Source organism: Salmo trutta, chromosome 26, assembly GCF_901001165.1.
Source record: "Salmo trutta chromosome 26, fSalTru1.1, whole genome shotgun sequence".
Taxonomy (NCBI): Eukaryota; Metazoa; Chordata; class Actinopteri; order Salmoniformes; family Salmonidae; genus Salmo; species Salmo trutta.
Genome location: NC_042982.1, coordinates 8,875,481 through 8,891,831, shown reverse-complemented (window position 1 = coordinate 8,891,831; position 16,351 = coordinate 8,875,481). Strand labels below are relative to the sequence as shown.

Genomic DNA, 16,351 nt, shown 5'->3' with positions numbered 1-16,351 from the left:
GCATATGAGTGGGTGCAAGGGGAGTGGGGGGGGGGGGGGGGGGGGTGTACAGGCACGTGTGTTTGTGTGTGTGTGTGACAGTGTTTTACAGTGTGTGTGCGACAGCGTGTGTGAGTGACTGCGACAGTGTGTGTTAGAGTGTGTGGGTGGGTGTAGCCTACCTGAGGCTGACACACTGTCGGCCAAAAAATTGCAAACGCAAATGTGATTAATTAGCTCGTTTTTTTATAATTACTACAAATCACACCTACTTCAAATGGTAAAGATTTTGTGTGTCACTGCTAATTCTTCCAATTGACATTCACGAATACAGTCTTAGGCTTATGGTAGAAATATGACCGTCGCTTTCATTTATCTTTTCTATTCACAAATACAGAGGGTAAATTAAAGTGCGAGGGGTCCAGTGAGTTGCACAGAAAATAAGTAAAGATTTGAATGTTGTAGGAAAGGTAAACCGTAATAAATGATGCAGGTTTAGTACAGTACTGACATAGGAAGAGATACATAGAAGGGGGAGGGAAGGTTTTTCAAATGGGCTCCTTTTATAACACACGCACACTTACACACACACACACACACACACACACACACACACACACACACACACACACACACACACACACACACACACACACACACACACACACACACACACACACACACACACACAAACAAGCCCTCTGTTTCTCAAAAAACAAATGGGCTGACAATACATGAAAAGCCTTCAAAGATGCTCTGAAGTAACATTTATGCAAAAACAGCAAGGGGGGGGGGTGAAGAGAAAAATTCAGCATTGGCTTCTTTACCAAATCATTGAGGAACAAAGGTATTACACATATGTTTTATAACGAAGGCTCATGATTGCAACAAAACAAAGAACAATTCAACCCAATGGTAACCGGGTTAAGCAAGTACCCCTAAATCCTCCCAAATTAAATGGGGAAAAAGAACCAGAGATTGAAGATATCCCAGACAGATGAAATCCTGTGAAATAGTACGACGTGTAGTGGGAAGTTGTTCAAATCATAAAAGCTTGACTACTGAAAAGGTTTTGTTACATCTGCCTCTTCTAAATAATAGTCTTCCTTCTTTCAAGCCAAAGATAATTCACAGACAAATTGATATTCTGATGCATTGACGTGTATTCACATGTATATGTCATCTGAGTCCAGATTACAAGCACTTAACAGTTCTATTCTGCAATAACATATCCTCTTACCATCACCATTAAACCGTCACCATCCAATTGAAACTCTCAATAGCCTCACACTTATTTCTACCTCTGCCCATAAAAATGACATTGCATAACACCCCCACACCATAAAACACAAATATATATTCCTGTCTTTATTGAGATTGCATGTTCGCTTCTGGGTGGGAAAATTCCGTTGCAAATTTAATTTATTCTTCACACTAAATAGATTACCAACCCTATGCAAGCCATGAGGGATATCCCATTTTTCCATGTAATTCACCTAGACGAATGGAATCCATACTGTATTCTTTTTTTATTTCACCTTTATTTAACCAGGTAGGCTAGTTGAGAACAAGTTCTCATTTGCAACTGCGACCTGGCCAAGATAAAGCATAGCAGTTAGACACATACAACACAGAGTTACACATGGAATGAACAAAACATACAGTCAATAATACAGAAGAAAAAAAAGAAAACAAAAAGTCTATATACAGTGACTGCAAATTAGGTAAAATAAGGGAATTAAGGCAATAAATAGGCTATGGTGGCAAAGTAATTACAGTATGGTAATTAAACACTGGAATGGTAGATGTGCAAAAGATGGAATGTGCAAGTAGAGATACTGGGGTGCAAAAGGAGCAGAATAAATAAATAAGTACAGTATGGGGAAGAGGTAGGTAGATAGATGGGTTGTATACATATGGGCTATGTACAGGTACAGTGATCTGTGAGCTGCTCTGACAGCTGGTGCTTAAAGCTAGTGAGGGAGATGGGAATCTCCAGCTTCAGAGATTTTTTCAGTTCATTCCAGTCATTGGCAGCAGAGAACTGGAAGGAAAGGCGACCAAAGGAGGAATTGGCTTTGGGGGTGACCAGTGAGATATACCTGCTGGAGTGCGTGCTACGAGTGGGTGCTGCTATGGTGACCAGCGAGCTGAGATAAGGCGGGGCTTTACCTAGCAGAGACTTGTAGATAACCTGTAGCCAGTGGGTTTGGCGACGAGTATGAAGTGAGGGCCAGCCAACATGTAGGTCGTAGTGGTGGGTAGTGTATGGGGCTTTGGTGACAAAACGGATGGCACTGTGATAGACTGCATCAAGTTTGTTGAGTAGAGTGTTGGAGGCTATTTTATAGATGACATCGCCGAAGTCGAGGATCGGTAGGATGGTCAGTTTTACGAGGGTATGTTTGGCAGCATGAGTGAAGGATGCTCTGTTGCGAAATAGGAAGCCGATTCTAGATTTAATTTTGGATTGGAGATCCTTAATATGAGTCTGGAAGGAGAGTTTACAGTCTAGCCAGACACCCAGGTATTTGTAGTTGTCCACGTATTCTAAGTCAGAGCCGTCCAGAGTAGTGATGCTGGATGGGTGGGCAGGTGCGGGCAATGATCGGTTGATGATGGGGACAGAGAGTGTAATCAAACACTAGCATGTTCATGATGATCCTCAACACGCGCTATAACACTACCGCTTTTAACGCTGCATGGACATTGGCTAATGGCTACTGATCCCACTCCGCTTCTTGTGTTCTCTTTAATAGCCAGCCTTGTTTCCCAGCGGTCACTTTTACATCCGGTCCTTTTCCCCTTAGCACTCCCCAGACTGCAATGAGCACTGATGGAGCCCCAGACATTACACAGGCGTGAATATGAACCAACAGAGTGAGTCCATTATTGGAGACGGATGAGAAAAACATTGTCCAATAAACTGGTGTGGCTGCGCAGTGAAACCAAAACACTTCTGCTCCAGTGGTGTGTGGGCATCATGGAGCAGCTGTCAGCTCCAAGATTAAATTTGAACAATCCATTTTAGTAAAATGAAGGCTCTTGGAATAGATCCCTCCTGACACATGCATGTTTATATGAGTTTACCAAACAATGTGTTGAGACTAACTGAACAAAAAAAACGCAAGATTGATTTTTGAGTGCTTGGTCTGGACGTTTGGTCAGCGATTGGTTGAGGTCGGTGGCCATTTTCAGAGGCCTTGTCAGAGTGTCAGTCACAAATTACACTTAATTGATATCCACTGTTTTATATCCACCTTCAGAAATAATTCTACCTCTTCCATCTACACCTTGTTTCCCTTTTATGCATAAATGAATAGAAAATCAAGGACAGTGATAATTAATGGAAAATTAGGGGGATTTCAAACCATCCCAACCATCCCATTTCCATATACAGCAGCTGGTGTGGCAGTGGAGGAGAAAAAAGATGTGCATTGGGCTTCATTATGATTCCAGCCGGACACATTTGTCAGGGATTATCTCTGAGTGTCTAACACCTAATTACCGTTGGGCCACTGTGCAGGGCGTCCCTCTGAGAACTCTGCTGGCTCTTGCTGGCCGGCTGGTTGGCTGCAGCTGGCACCTCTGGGGTGCCCTTCTGACCCGCCTGCCCGGTGGTACTCTTGATCTGCCACCATGACCTCACACCACGTCCTTGCCAGCCAGCTGCCCAGTCGACTGAAGGGACATCCGGTGTCATCTTCGATTCAGGGGATACGCCAAATATTGAATATAGATGGTCATATTATTCAGAACTACATACAAATACCACTTTCTATGTTCTTTCACCTAGCCTACCGGTGGATTTGCCTGTAAGCATATAGATTAAACAATGTCCATGCATTTTAATTTTTTTTGCTGTGCTTCTTTGTTTTATCTCAGTGGAGTCAGCAAACACTTGCTATTTACTTTTCCCTTAGACTAAGTAATTCCTTAATATGATCATTCCACCCTGCTGCTCACACATTTCATGGCTCTTAACCCTTAATATATTTCTTTGATATGTAGGCTGCAGTGCCAATTAGAGAATGAATGCATTAATCAAACAGAGTCCAGAGATTGTATTTTCTATTTATGCATTCAAATTCATGGTAAATGTCTGTGCCTGTTTATTTGAGTGTTTAAAGATGATTGTAAGCACATTTTAATTAGGAAAGTATATGGACATAGCTCAAGATTCAATAATGACAGTAGTTGTTTAGGTAATGAATTGATCTATGTATAAAAACACCTTCTGATTGCTGAGTTTATCAGGAAAATAGCTCTGACTGTATCACACACACACACACGCAGACAGACACACACACACACACACACACACACACACACACACACACACACACACACACACACACACACACACACACACACACACACACACACACACACACACACACACACACACACACACACACACACACACACACACACACACACACACACACACACACACACACAAAGTAAATCAGCAAATACTGCAGTGACAGTCACAACAAGTTTACTGGTTCACATCTATCTTTAGGGCATATTGGTAATGCAGGCAGAATGCATTATACTGTAAGAAACTTCAGGAAAAATTAAGTGGTGGCAAATAAGATTGCTTACACTTAAAAGAAAGGTTATATTTAGATCCCTTTGAAAAACCCTTTTTGGTTCAAGATAGAACCCTTTTGGTTCTGGGTGGAACCATTAGGCACAGACATTGGGCTCCCGAATGGCGCAGCGGTTTAAGGCACTGCATCTCAGTGCTAGAGGTGTCACTACAGACCTGGGTTCGATTCCAGGCTGTATCACAACTAGGTGTGATTGGGAGTCCCATAGGGCGGCGAACAACTGGCCCAACGCCGTCCGGGTTAGGGTTTGGCCAGGGTAGGCCGTCATTGTAAATAAAAATGTGTTCTTAACTGACGTGCCTAGTTAAATAAAGGGTAAACAAAAATAAAAAATGAAAATAAATAACACAAACGGTTCTATCTGGAACCAACAAGGGTTTTACCTGGAACCAACAAGTGTTCTCCTATGGGGACAGTCGAAGAACCCCTTTCAAACCCTTTCTTCTAACGGTGTAGCTTGGAAACTTCAAGGATACATTAAAAAAATATGAATTGCATTTAAATGGTTTCATATTTATACATTATCACCATTGTCTGTGCCAAATGAACAAACCAATGAATTAACCAATGAATGAATGCTGTTGTCAATTCCATTGCACTACTGCATGTTTACTTTCAGTGGTTCTGTCCTTGCTCCCCGGATTGTGTACCCTACACACTAACACTTGGGGAAAGTGGGAAAAAAATCACATTAGAAAAGGTTCAAGAACAGTGTCTCTTGTAGAGCCTGAAATCTAATGACTCTGGATGGGGACTTTATGTTCAGATTCCAAGCTGTCACTCTATCTCTGCCATCTAACTTGACTCTAATCAATGTGAAGTTGGTCAGAGGAGCCAGGAACTCTCCCTGGGAGGGAAGCAGCCATGTAAACCCCTTCTGTCCCAACCATCCTTATAACCGGCCCGGCACTCACCAGCTGAGGTGAAACTGCCCTTGGCATGCCCAGGGAGAGTGGGATATGGGGGGTAGGTTGGGAGTGCTCTCAGACACAGGCCATTAAAACATTCCGATATCAGTCTTATTCTCTAGACCATACTGTATACTCCAGTGACATTAATCACTATTCAAGAGGAATTAAGGCACTATTGCTACCTAACATGTGGGATATATACTCTAATTAGGAGTTTTAGTTCTGGTGCATGTATTTGTGAAAAATGATCTTCCAAATAAGCACCCACTTGTCACTGGCATGCTCCCCTAGACATAACTTCATCCTGCTAATGAGGGTGTTTACCTGGCAGTGTGTACAGTATAATACAAGAAGCTGTATCCAGAATGTGCATTAACCATCAATTACCGGGTGCCTTAATGCAGACACATCATGTAACAAGCAGCTAATAGCAACTTTTATTATTCTGTATTTTTTTATTGAACCTTTATTTAACTAGGCAAGTCAGTTAAGAAAAAAATCTTATTTACAATGACGGCCTACCCCGGCCAAACCCTAACCCGGACCACGCTGGGCCAATTGTGCACCGCCCAATCACGGCCGGTTGTGATACAGCCTGGATTCGAACCAGGGTGTCTGTAGTGACGCCTCTAGCACCGAGATGCAGTGCCTTAGACCGCTGCTCCACTCGGGAACCCATATCATGTTTACACATTCAATTAGGGGATATCAGGGTAGAGCAAGTCATTATTTCATCAACATTTCCTAAGTTAGTCTGCAGCTGCTGTTCGACATGGGGTCAAAGTCTCCCACAGACTGTTTTGAAGTCAGCTACAGCATATTCCAATATCCACACTAGTATACTATCATACCACTTAGAATGAAGAAATGTTCTGGCCATGATTTCTAAGTAGCTAGTACTCTAGGGAAGGTATCGGAACACACCCACGTGATATTCTGTCCCTGAGGGTCAAAAAAATAAACTCCACCGAGGCCATGATATTCAGCGTACCTTAAAGACGTGGAGGGGAAGCCACCACTTGGCGTTGTCCACGAGCCGGCGGCCAGGGCTCTCATCCGTGTGTGGCTAGCCTCCACTCTGCTCTATGTGGACAGCCTACGTTGGCTGGACTCAAGTCTGCCCGCGTTAAGACTCCTGGCCGCCTGTCATTGGCTCAGCTCGGGCCACCTGCCAATCTGCCTGTGAGTGACAAGGAGAAAAAACACAGATGAGGAAAAGAAAAACACACACAAACTGTCACTTTTACAGATACATTTACATATAAAGGTAATTAACTTGACAACGACAGATGAGTGATTACGTCTAAGAAGAGACAGAAAAACACAAGAACTTGTAAAAAGAGCTAACTTTCCACCAGAGTTGAGTATAGGAGAAGATTCCGAAATCTGATGATTGCTTTTCATTCATCAATATGCGGTGGCCTTGAGCAGTGTGGGAGATAAATGATAAACAATTTCTGTTGATTTTAAATGAAAAATCCCAACGGATTGAAATGATTTTACTGTGATAGCTAACTGTGTATATTCACAAGAGACAATGACATGAAAGGTGTGGATAGAGCTTTGTAATAAGGCCATTTTCACACACAGAGGATTGTGTGAGCTTTTTTTTGGGACATTTGGACTGCTACAGGGGATTTGGGTAATGGTTGCATTTAGAAAGCCTGTGAGATCAAGCGCTCATTTGAAATCTCTGGCAGCTCATCGTTGCGTCATCATTTTTCTTGTGGCTCTTCAGGGCTCGAATATAAATTTCAACCAGACTTCAGGAGGGCTCAGTCATGCCTGTATCTATTAGCGTGTTTTATACTTGCCATGCAAACCCTATAGTTTACACACTATGCACACAGCGATACGCTGCATGAAACCTGAACTGGAAAACTGAACTGATTACTACAGCATTAGAACCTTTGCACCTTGAATGAATTTCCCTCAGTGGGAAACTAAAACATTTGGAGTGTTTGTCTAATCAGACAAATGAACATGAATATATTGTTAATACATAACAAACAAAGCAACACTTGATTAAACCTATTCGTTGATGAATATTGAAGCATTTTCTGCTCTACCAACTGGATATGTATTCGTTTAGCCATACGTGCATCCCTACAGGCATCTACTGAGTTGTAAATTAGTCACACTCGTGAGTTATGTTATCCCCCTTAATCAGAGACAGCATCAGACACGATGCCAGAGAATCGAATTGAAACATGACGAGGAACACACAAAGGTAAAACACACACACACACAAAACACTCCCTCTCTCTCACTGACATACCCTGAGGTTTGGCCCCTTAGCCGTGTCATAAAGACAGGACATCAAATGAAAAGTTTCCACTATAATAACAGCCTCCCTGCACTGTCTCCAATCAGCTTCATCTGGCAGCCAGAGCAGACAGAGTCTGGCTCCACTAGCAGATCAGGTACGGCAAGCATGAGACAGTACCGCTGTGTTTTTTTCTTCTACGATTCATGTAACCGCTCCATCGCACTATCAACATCAGCCCTGCACAGCTCTCCTATCTCGCAGTACAGCAGCCGGCATTCGAGCCTACCACTCTGGTGCTTTACAACCCATTGACATTGCTAATAGCTGGAAAGGTCAAAGCACATCTTAGTAGAATAGTCGCTCAGGCTTATAGCTTGTACAGTCTTCCCCTCTTCCTTCTTTTTAAAATCTTTTCGCGTCTGACATTTAGGGCAAAGGGGTTTCAAGGTCGGCTCAAAGGCCATATCGCAAATGCGGAAATCAAACAAAATGAGCAGAGAGCTTGGAATCAGCCATAACTATTTGCGCACGATTCATCACCTGGGGTTTTCCTTTAATGGTTGGTCACCCCACTGTGGAACCATTGCTGTGTTCCTCATCTTAGACGTGTCTGAGGCAGCTAAAGAGCATCATTTATCAGTTCAGCAAGTCTGCTCATGATGATGCCACCGGTTGCTGTCGGTGGCCAGCGGTCACACACGGTGTCAGACTTCTCCTCAACTAAGGCATTAGGATGGAGTCAACTGAACTGTCTAGCTAAAATGGACCTTCGGGGCTCAGATTGTCATGGCAACAGGTTTAGTCATGACACTGGGGTTGCAAAGGAGTGACACCTGATTTACTTGACGAGGTGGCCCTGATTGTCTCTGAACTCGACGTGTGTCGTGGTTATGGTCATCTGATGTCCAGCAGTCCCGGCAGGAGCAGGAAAGAAGCCAACCTTACGTCTGGAGAACAGAGAGGAGGGTAGAGGAAGGCAAAAGATCCAGAAATGGCTGCAACCTTCAACCTTTCCTCCCTAACCAACCAATATACAGTGTGCAGTCACTCCAGTCAGCAAAGAAGACAGGTTGTCATGTTGCCACTGAAGTGTTTCTCGTAGACAATGCAGCTGTTATTTGTTCAGCGAAGGGATTTGTCACAAGCTATAACACTTCAACATGTCCATGTCTCCTTTTACTGTCAGTATGACACATGGTTCTTCTGAAGATATTGAATTACAGGTACTAGATGTATGTTGGGCCTAGTCGGCTACTAAAGAAAAGCTTGAAGGCTGTGCTAAAGCAATGAATGACTATGTTATGGACAGTGCTCCTTAACTGCTGTGAAGCTGTGTTTTCTGGTTTGAAGGCTTCAAGCGGGAAGTCATAATGCAGAAACAAAACGGTCGATGCGGATGCAGATCGATTGGCTCACTGCAGCCACATGGAAATGCTTTCCAGTTGGCTCCCCTTAACATCCGAGCTAAGCAATAATCAATCTACACACAATAGTCAGTCCGACCAGTGTATTCCAACCGCAAGGTAAACACAATGAGGTAAACAAGAATGTTTGAGATTGTATCTAAACCAAACAGCATTCTTCACAAAAATGTAGAGGAGGCTAAGATCCAGTCTCCATTCCCTCCTCCTCCTCCTTCTCTTCCTCTCCCTGAGGGAAAAAACAACATATGCTGACTTCAAGGCAATCCAAACGTTGTTAGTCTTGGATGGACAATTGACAATCCCCAAGATGCTCAGCCCGTTTGAGTTCAAGGGAGAGAAAAAGAGAGAGAGAGCTTCACTTAAGCACTTTCTCAGCTTGCAACTGTCAGTCTTTGAATTTAGTCTTGCCTTGCCCAAGCCAACCCCATATCCCCCCCCCAAAAGAAATAGCAAACTCAGGAGAAAACAAGGAGTGAGAATGTCTGTGTGATAAAAGAGAGAGAGAAAACATGCCAAGCAAGAGAGAAAAAAGAAAGAGAAAGAGGGCAAGTTCTTTCCCCAGCATTCTTTGCACTTCAAATCCACTGCACACACCTGCCCTCGCCCAAAATGCACAATCCAATAGATAGAGGGTGAGAGAGACAACGAGAGAGAAACCTAATTGCTATTTCACCGGTTCGGGGGGGGGGAATGGCTCCCATTCGCTGTAGGCCCCACTGTCCAAAGAGCAATTTTCTCTATATTATAAAGATGATGAGCCACCCTGACCACAGGGCCAGGGGTGAGCATGAATCGTTTCACTCTGGGGGAGAAACATTATATATATATATATATATATATATATATATATATAAAGAGAGAGAGAGAGAGCGAGAGCGAGAGAGAGAGAGAGAGTTACCTGGGGTATGAGCGATGGGCAAAAACCCCCACCCTGCTTCAATCCAAATCCCGCTCCTCTGGGGAGCAGAGGGGGAGCAGCCTGTGCTTTCTTCCTATGGAGGCCAGATCGCAGCTGGGAGGGAGGTATGTATACTGTCTGCCCTTTTCTGTCAAAGAAAGAAGCACTGCTTTCCCATAGATGGTAAAATATACTGTGTGATGATATGGAGTTGCAGAGGGCAGCCTCAATGATCCAGCCTCCCATTTAGATGAGATGTGAGCAAAGGTGGTTAGGTAAAGTCAAGGTAACAATACATTTAAAATAAATGAAATTAAATGTGGCTCCATTCAGGAAACTAGGGGTATATTGTGCGTCACTACTTTACAGTAGAGGCATTTGAACGTAAACCTTTTCAATCAAAATGCATGTTGGGGCAGAAATGCCTTCTGAAACACGTGAAACATGTATGCGATCTGTAAATACAAATACAATTGTTTAGTTAGGAGCCTAGTTGGTTTAGTCACGGAAAAAGACAGGAATTTTCCCACTAGCTATAATTGGCTAGGATAATGGATGAGCTGAACATACTGAGAGATGAGTTCGGATTGGTCTGCCATGTAGCACACTTATGTCAATAACATCACCTGCTCAGTACGTGTATTTAATCCTTTCTAACGCTGCTTTTTTGAAAGATATCACAAAGAACTGCAAAAGTGTTGCTAATGTTCTCCACTTTCTGGAGGACCGAGGTTTGAAATCAGTGGAATGCCCGGTGGAAGCAGAGTGTGATAGCTAATGAGATGCAGAGAATTCAGGCATTTGATTGCAAATATGTGGAGGGCGTTGAAAAGAGAACATCCAGAAGGCTGTTGTATAAAACACCTGTCTCTGGAATACATCTTCAAACTAAGGGCAACCATGGCATCCGTGACAGAGAGGAAGAAGCGTTAATCCATGTTTACGGGTAAGAGAGTCTAGCTAGCTACATTATCAGATATTGTACGTTTCTAATTATGTCAAAGTTGTATTCATTGCAAGTTAAAGCATACTGTTAGCTAGCAAACTAACATTAGCTAGGTCGCTAGCTAACATTGTGTATGATCTGTGTAGTAATATTATTTGTGTCTCAGAGCCATTTGCATTGCTAGTTATACCCTACTGTTAGCTAGCTAGCTAACATTGAACCTACTTGGTTAGCTTCAGCTACCTGTAGATTCATGCAGGGTAGTAACATTATGGCATTATGGTTAATTGTTTAGCTAGCTAGCTACAGTACATGTCTAAACAAAAGACTCCACTATCCAAGTAACCATTTCACTGTACCGTTTACACCTTCTGTATCCTGTGCATGTGATGTAGTGTGTGTTTACTAGAGACAGTAATGTGAAGAACAACATGACCTGCACCAAAGTCAAATTAGGATATAACGTTAGGCCAACGAGACAGTGTCTAAGTTCTACAATTCTCCAGTAGAATGCCCTGCTTTTATTTTGTAACACTCACAACCGTTAGCTATTTTCTGTAATTAGCTCGCCATTCATTTGTAAATAACTTGTTGTGAGTTTATTTTCCTGTAATAATGAATACAAATTTGCTAAAGTTAAGACATTGTCAGCTATATTATATTGTCATTATTTGAACTGGCCTGCCAGCTAACTTCATGCTAGCTAGCTAGCTAACAAGCTAGAAATGAACCAAAACATTGTTTAGAAACTTGCTTTTAGTTGTCTGGTTTCCTAGATTGATAAATACTAAATAAATGTTTAAAAGGATGGGTTTATTGATGTTAAATACACCAGTTATGCTATTTTTGACCACCAGGCTACTGATGTAATGCAGCCTATTGTTTTTATGTTCATACTTTTTCATGATGACATCGACAAGTTTGATGTCAGACGACAAAGAAGAGCTCTCCAGTAGGTGTACCAAAACATTCAAGGGACATTTTCTCAAAAGTGGGGCTACAAGTTTATCAACTTTCAAAGCAGAATTACTTTTCCATTGTTCCTCAACTGTAGTGTATGATATATGTAAAAAACACAATTTCAAATTTTGCTACATAAGACCGAATCGAGCCGGTAGGTCACAAATGTCAATCAATCACACTAGCGGTTATGTCATCAAAATACACTACATTGCCAAAAGTATGTGGACACCTCCTTGTTGAACATCTTATTCCAAAATAATGGGCATTAAGATATTATGGCGGTGCCATGTTGAAAGTCAGTTAGCTGTTCAGTAAGGCCATTCTACTGCCAATGTTTGTCTATTGAGATTGCATGGTTGTGTGCTCGATTTAATACACATGTCAGCAACAGATGTGGCTGAAATAACCAAATCCACTCATTTGAAGGGGTGTCCACATACTTTTGGCAATGTGGTGTACATTTAATTTGCATAGAAAAACACATACTGGTAAACATGATGTTTGCCAATGGCAAATGTTAAAGACAATGTCTGGTTTTGTATGGCAGAACCAGCCTTGACGTGCCATGAACAAATAGTACTTAGGTTTACATTCATCGTTGGCTTCACCTGTTCTAACCTCTTTGATCATGACTTTGCCAAGTAATTTCATTTGCCTTGGTCGAGAGGTTTAACTCAATCATGATTTGGAAGGAAATTATGTATTTTTCTAAGTTTTATTCTGAAAGGAGCCTAAGCTATTTTCAGGAAAACTTTGGAGAGTAAACTAGGGGAGCTAGAGTTTAGCAATTCTATAATTTCTCATTTCCAATCCAGACGTGAGAGGAACAGTAAGCATGCCCGGATTTCTTAACACTCAACCTCAACTCAACCTTGCATCTCCGCGGAGTGAATACAGAGTGTGTGTGTGTGTGTGTGTGTGTGTGTGTGTGTCTGTCTGTGTCTGAAAATATTAGTGGATGGGAAAAAGACAAAGTACACAGTGAAGAGGATAATCAATGCTACACTGTTTGACCCCACAGCATCACATAAAACATGTTTGATTATTGCCAGAAACACATGCACTCACTATATATCAATTAGAATTACAGCCATTAAGAAAAACGGTTTCCAAAAGGGTTGTCCCCATAGGAGACCCCATTTTGGGGTTCCAGGTAGAACCCTTTTGGGTTTCAGGTATAACAAACAAAAAAAATGTAATCAAAGGGTTCTACTATGGGGACAGCCGAAGAACCACTTTAGGTTCTAGATAGCACATAGAGTGTAGGAAGAAATGTTGTAAAATGCAGTTCAGTGCTTCAGGAAAATTGAAAAAGAAGGGGAAACAGGAGAGGTAGAAAAGAGGAGAGAAAAGCAGCATGACGTCTGTTCGATCTCATGCCATGGTATCTCAGGATAACTGAGGTGAGATGAGCCTTGTCAAACAAAGACGTGATCGCTGCTATTTTAAGAGGTGGGGTGAAGATGGGTGTGAGGCGTGCTTCTTCCCCCCTGCTTCGTCTGGGAAGTGGGTGAGAAAGAAGGTAGAAGGTTTATCACACAATAACATTCCCTGTACAGGTAGGCTTACAACAGAAACAAGCACAGGCAACCACTAAAGACAGATTCCGCCACACTCCAGACAGCAGTAATCTCCACCAGCCAGTTTTGAAGACAGACTTTATTTTGTCACAAGCCAAAAATCGCATCATCAAGAAATGAAATGAAATATCTCCAAGTCCAGTGTTCTGCTTACTTTCCTGGTTTTCAGATAATGTGGTACCCCCGAAAAGACAGTTTTCAGTTTTGATCTGGGAGTGGGTGACACACAGTGTGCAAAGCTGTCATCAAGGCAAAGTGTGGCTAGTTTGAAGAATCAAAAAATATAAAATATAATATGATTTGTTTAACACTTTTTTTGGTTACTACATGATTCCATATGTGTTATTTCATAGTTTTGATGTCTTCACTGTTATTCTACAATGTAGAAAATAGTAAAAAAAAAAAAAAAAACATTGAATAAGTAGGTGTGTCCAAACTTTTGACTGGTACTGTATCAATATTAGAAATTAGCTATGACATAGCCAATACATTTACTGTTTAGCACAACTTTGGAATTCACCCCGTCTCAAAATCGAATGGTTTTGACCATTTGGAAGTTTCTCAGAGTGATCTTATTTTCTCCCCTCGCATTGGCCATGCAGTGCGCCTCGCAAAAGTGATTATCAACTTTACCATGTATATCTAAAAACGACCATACACACTGATTGCTTAAAGCAAAACTACCAAAACTATTGCTGATGGTGAACCTGAACAATCAAAATAAAATATATTGTAAGGCCTGTTCAGCAGGTATAGCCAGATGAGAGTTGTGTCTCTGGTAGCTTACTTTTATTCAGGTAAAACACAATTTTCAACAGTGCATAGTTAAGCAATATGGCCGAGGAGCCGTGGTACAGTATGTGGCCAATATACCACGGCTAAGGGCTGTTCTCACGCACGACGCAACGCGGAGCGCCTGGACACAGCCCTTAGCTGTGGTATATTGGCCATATACTACAAACCTCCGAGGTGCCTTATTGCTATTATAAACTGGTTACCGAAGGAATTAGAGCAGTAAAAATAAATGTTTTGTCATACCCGTGGGATACGGTCTGATATACCATGGCTTTCAACCAATCAGAATTCAGGGCTCAAACCACCCAGTTTGTAAATCACACTAACCTAGCAAATTACATAGGTTGTCAATAAACGAATGAAGCCTAATATCACGCAAGCCATTTCAGCATTTGAATGCCGAAGATGTCGCAACCGCTGTGCAAAATCAGGAACATGCCACCTACCTCGCGTTGATGAGAGAGAATGGATCATGAGCCCACCAAAAAAACATTCACTGCCAATTCGGAATGTTTGAATCGATTTTCTGATCGATGCACATTTTTTACATTTGACATTTTTAGTCATTTAGCAGACACTCTTATCCAGAGCGACTTACAGTAATGAATGCATACATTTCATACACGCTATATTGTATCGGTTTGGGGTCCGCGGTTTGTAGTGGTGTTTATTATTTATTCAATTATTGAATCAACCTGCATCACTGAGAGTAGTGGGCAACCAGAAACCCCTTCTCTTATTTGAATCATTTGAGAACTGATTCAGAACAAGCCTAAAATAATGTGTCACTTTCAAAGCCCTGATATCATTTTCTATCTCCTTCTTCACCTCTTCAAAGGGAGCTCAGTCTCCTCCTGTGATTTATGTCAACTCCGCTAAGGAAGCTGACGCAGAAAACCTCATCAAATTATACCCTGTCTTTCTGACAGGAAGTCGGCAGGGGCTCAAGACTTTACCTACTCCCCTGTAGGCATTCATTTATTTCTCTCGTCTGCCCTGACATGCCGTATTCATCTCAGATACTGAGAGATTTACACCGCTGCAAAAGAGTACCATCTAAGAGCACTTAACTGAATTACTGTCATGCAGTCTTTAGTTAATTACCTCCCTAATAATGCCCCACATTCCCTTGTCTGTGAGAAAGATGGCACATTTAAGTACATGGAAGAACTGACTTCATTCTAAGAGACAGAAGGAAGATAGGGATTTGAAACCACAATCCCTCGTTAAGTTGTTATCCTCCCCTGAATCTCTGGCAGTCATTTTGCCAAGTGCAGCCACATCAGGACAGGCTAGTCAGTGGAACAGATTGTATTGCACTACTTCTTCCGAGTCCTAGCTACTTTTTCCAAGGTGCACGTTCGGTCTACTTGAGAATGATTTAGCCTTGCGTCATTACCTTGTCTTGGTGAAGGGAAATGGGTGGGAGGGGAAACAGTAAACAATTTGCCGTTTTTAACAAGGCCGTCTGTAATCATATTGGTACATATTGGAAAGGAGGGCAGATTGTACAAAAATCCTTGGGCATGGTGAAATGTCATGCATACAGTGCTCCCTCTCCGGCCTCTAGGTCACCAGGCTGCTCGTTATGGCGTACACCTGTCACCATCGTTACGCGCACCTGCGTGTCGACTCACCTGGACTCCATCACTTCCTTGATTACCTGCCATATATCTGGCACTCCCTTTGGTTCCTTCCCCAGGCATCATTGTTTCTGTTTCTTGTCTGTGCGTTGTTTGAGGTTCTTTTAAAAAAAAATTATGTTCCATTTATTTTATTAAAACACTCACTCCCTGAACTTTCTTCCCGACTCTCAGCGCACATCGTTACAGTTATGCAATATTTAATTAGAAATTCAATGAAATAACGAAATACAGGATATTAAATGGACCCATTGAATACTGTATATGAGTCACAATATCCTTGGAATGGTGAGCACACCACATTAGATTCCATTAACTCCTTATAAA

At 42.1% G+C, this 16,351-nt stretch overlaps 1 protein-coding gene across 1 annotated transcript in view; it reads right to left on the bottom strand.

The window, feature by feature from the left end:
• The window catches only part of LOC115163021 (leucine-rich repeat and fibronectin type III domain-containing protein 1-like protein), a 132,438-nt gene that overhangs the window by 45,449 nt on the left and 70,638 nt on the right, over positions 1-16,351 (bottom strand). Inside the window, exon 2 of the mRNA XM_029714597.1 lies at positions 6,498-6,686. Within this exon, the coding sequence (XP_029570457.1) occupies positions 6,498-6,562 (65 nt within the window). The 5' untranslated portion in view covers positions 6,563-6,686. The remainder of the gene's footprint in view (positions 1-6,497; positions 6,687-16,351) is intronic.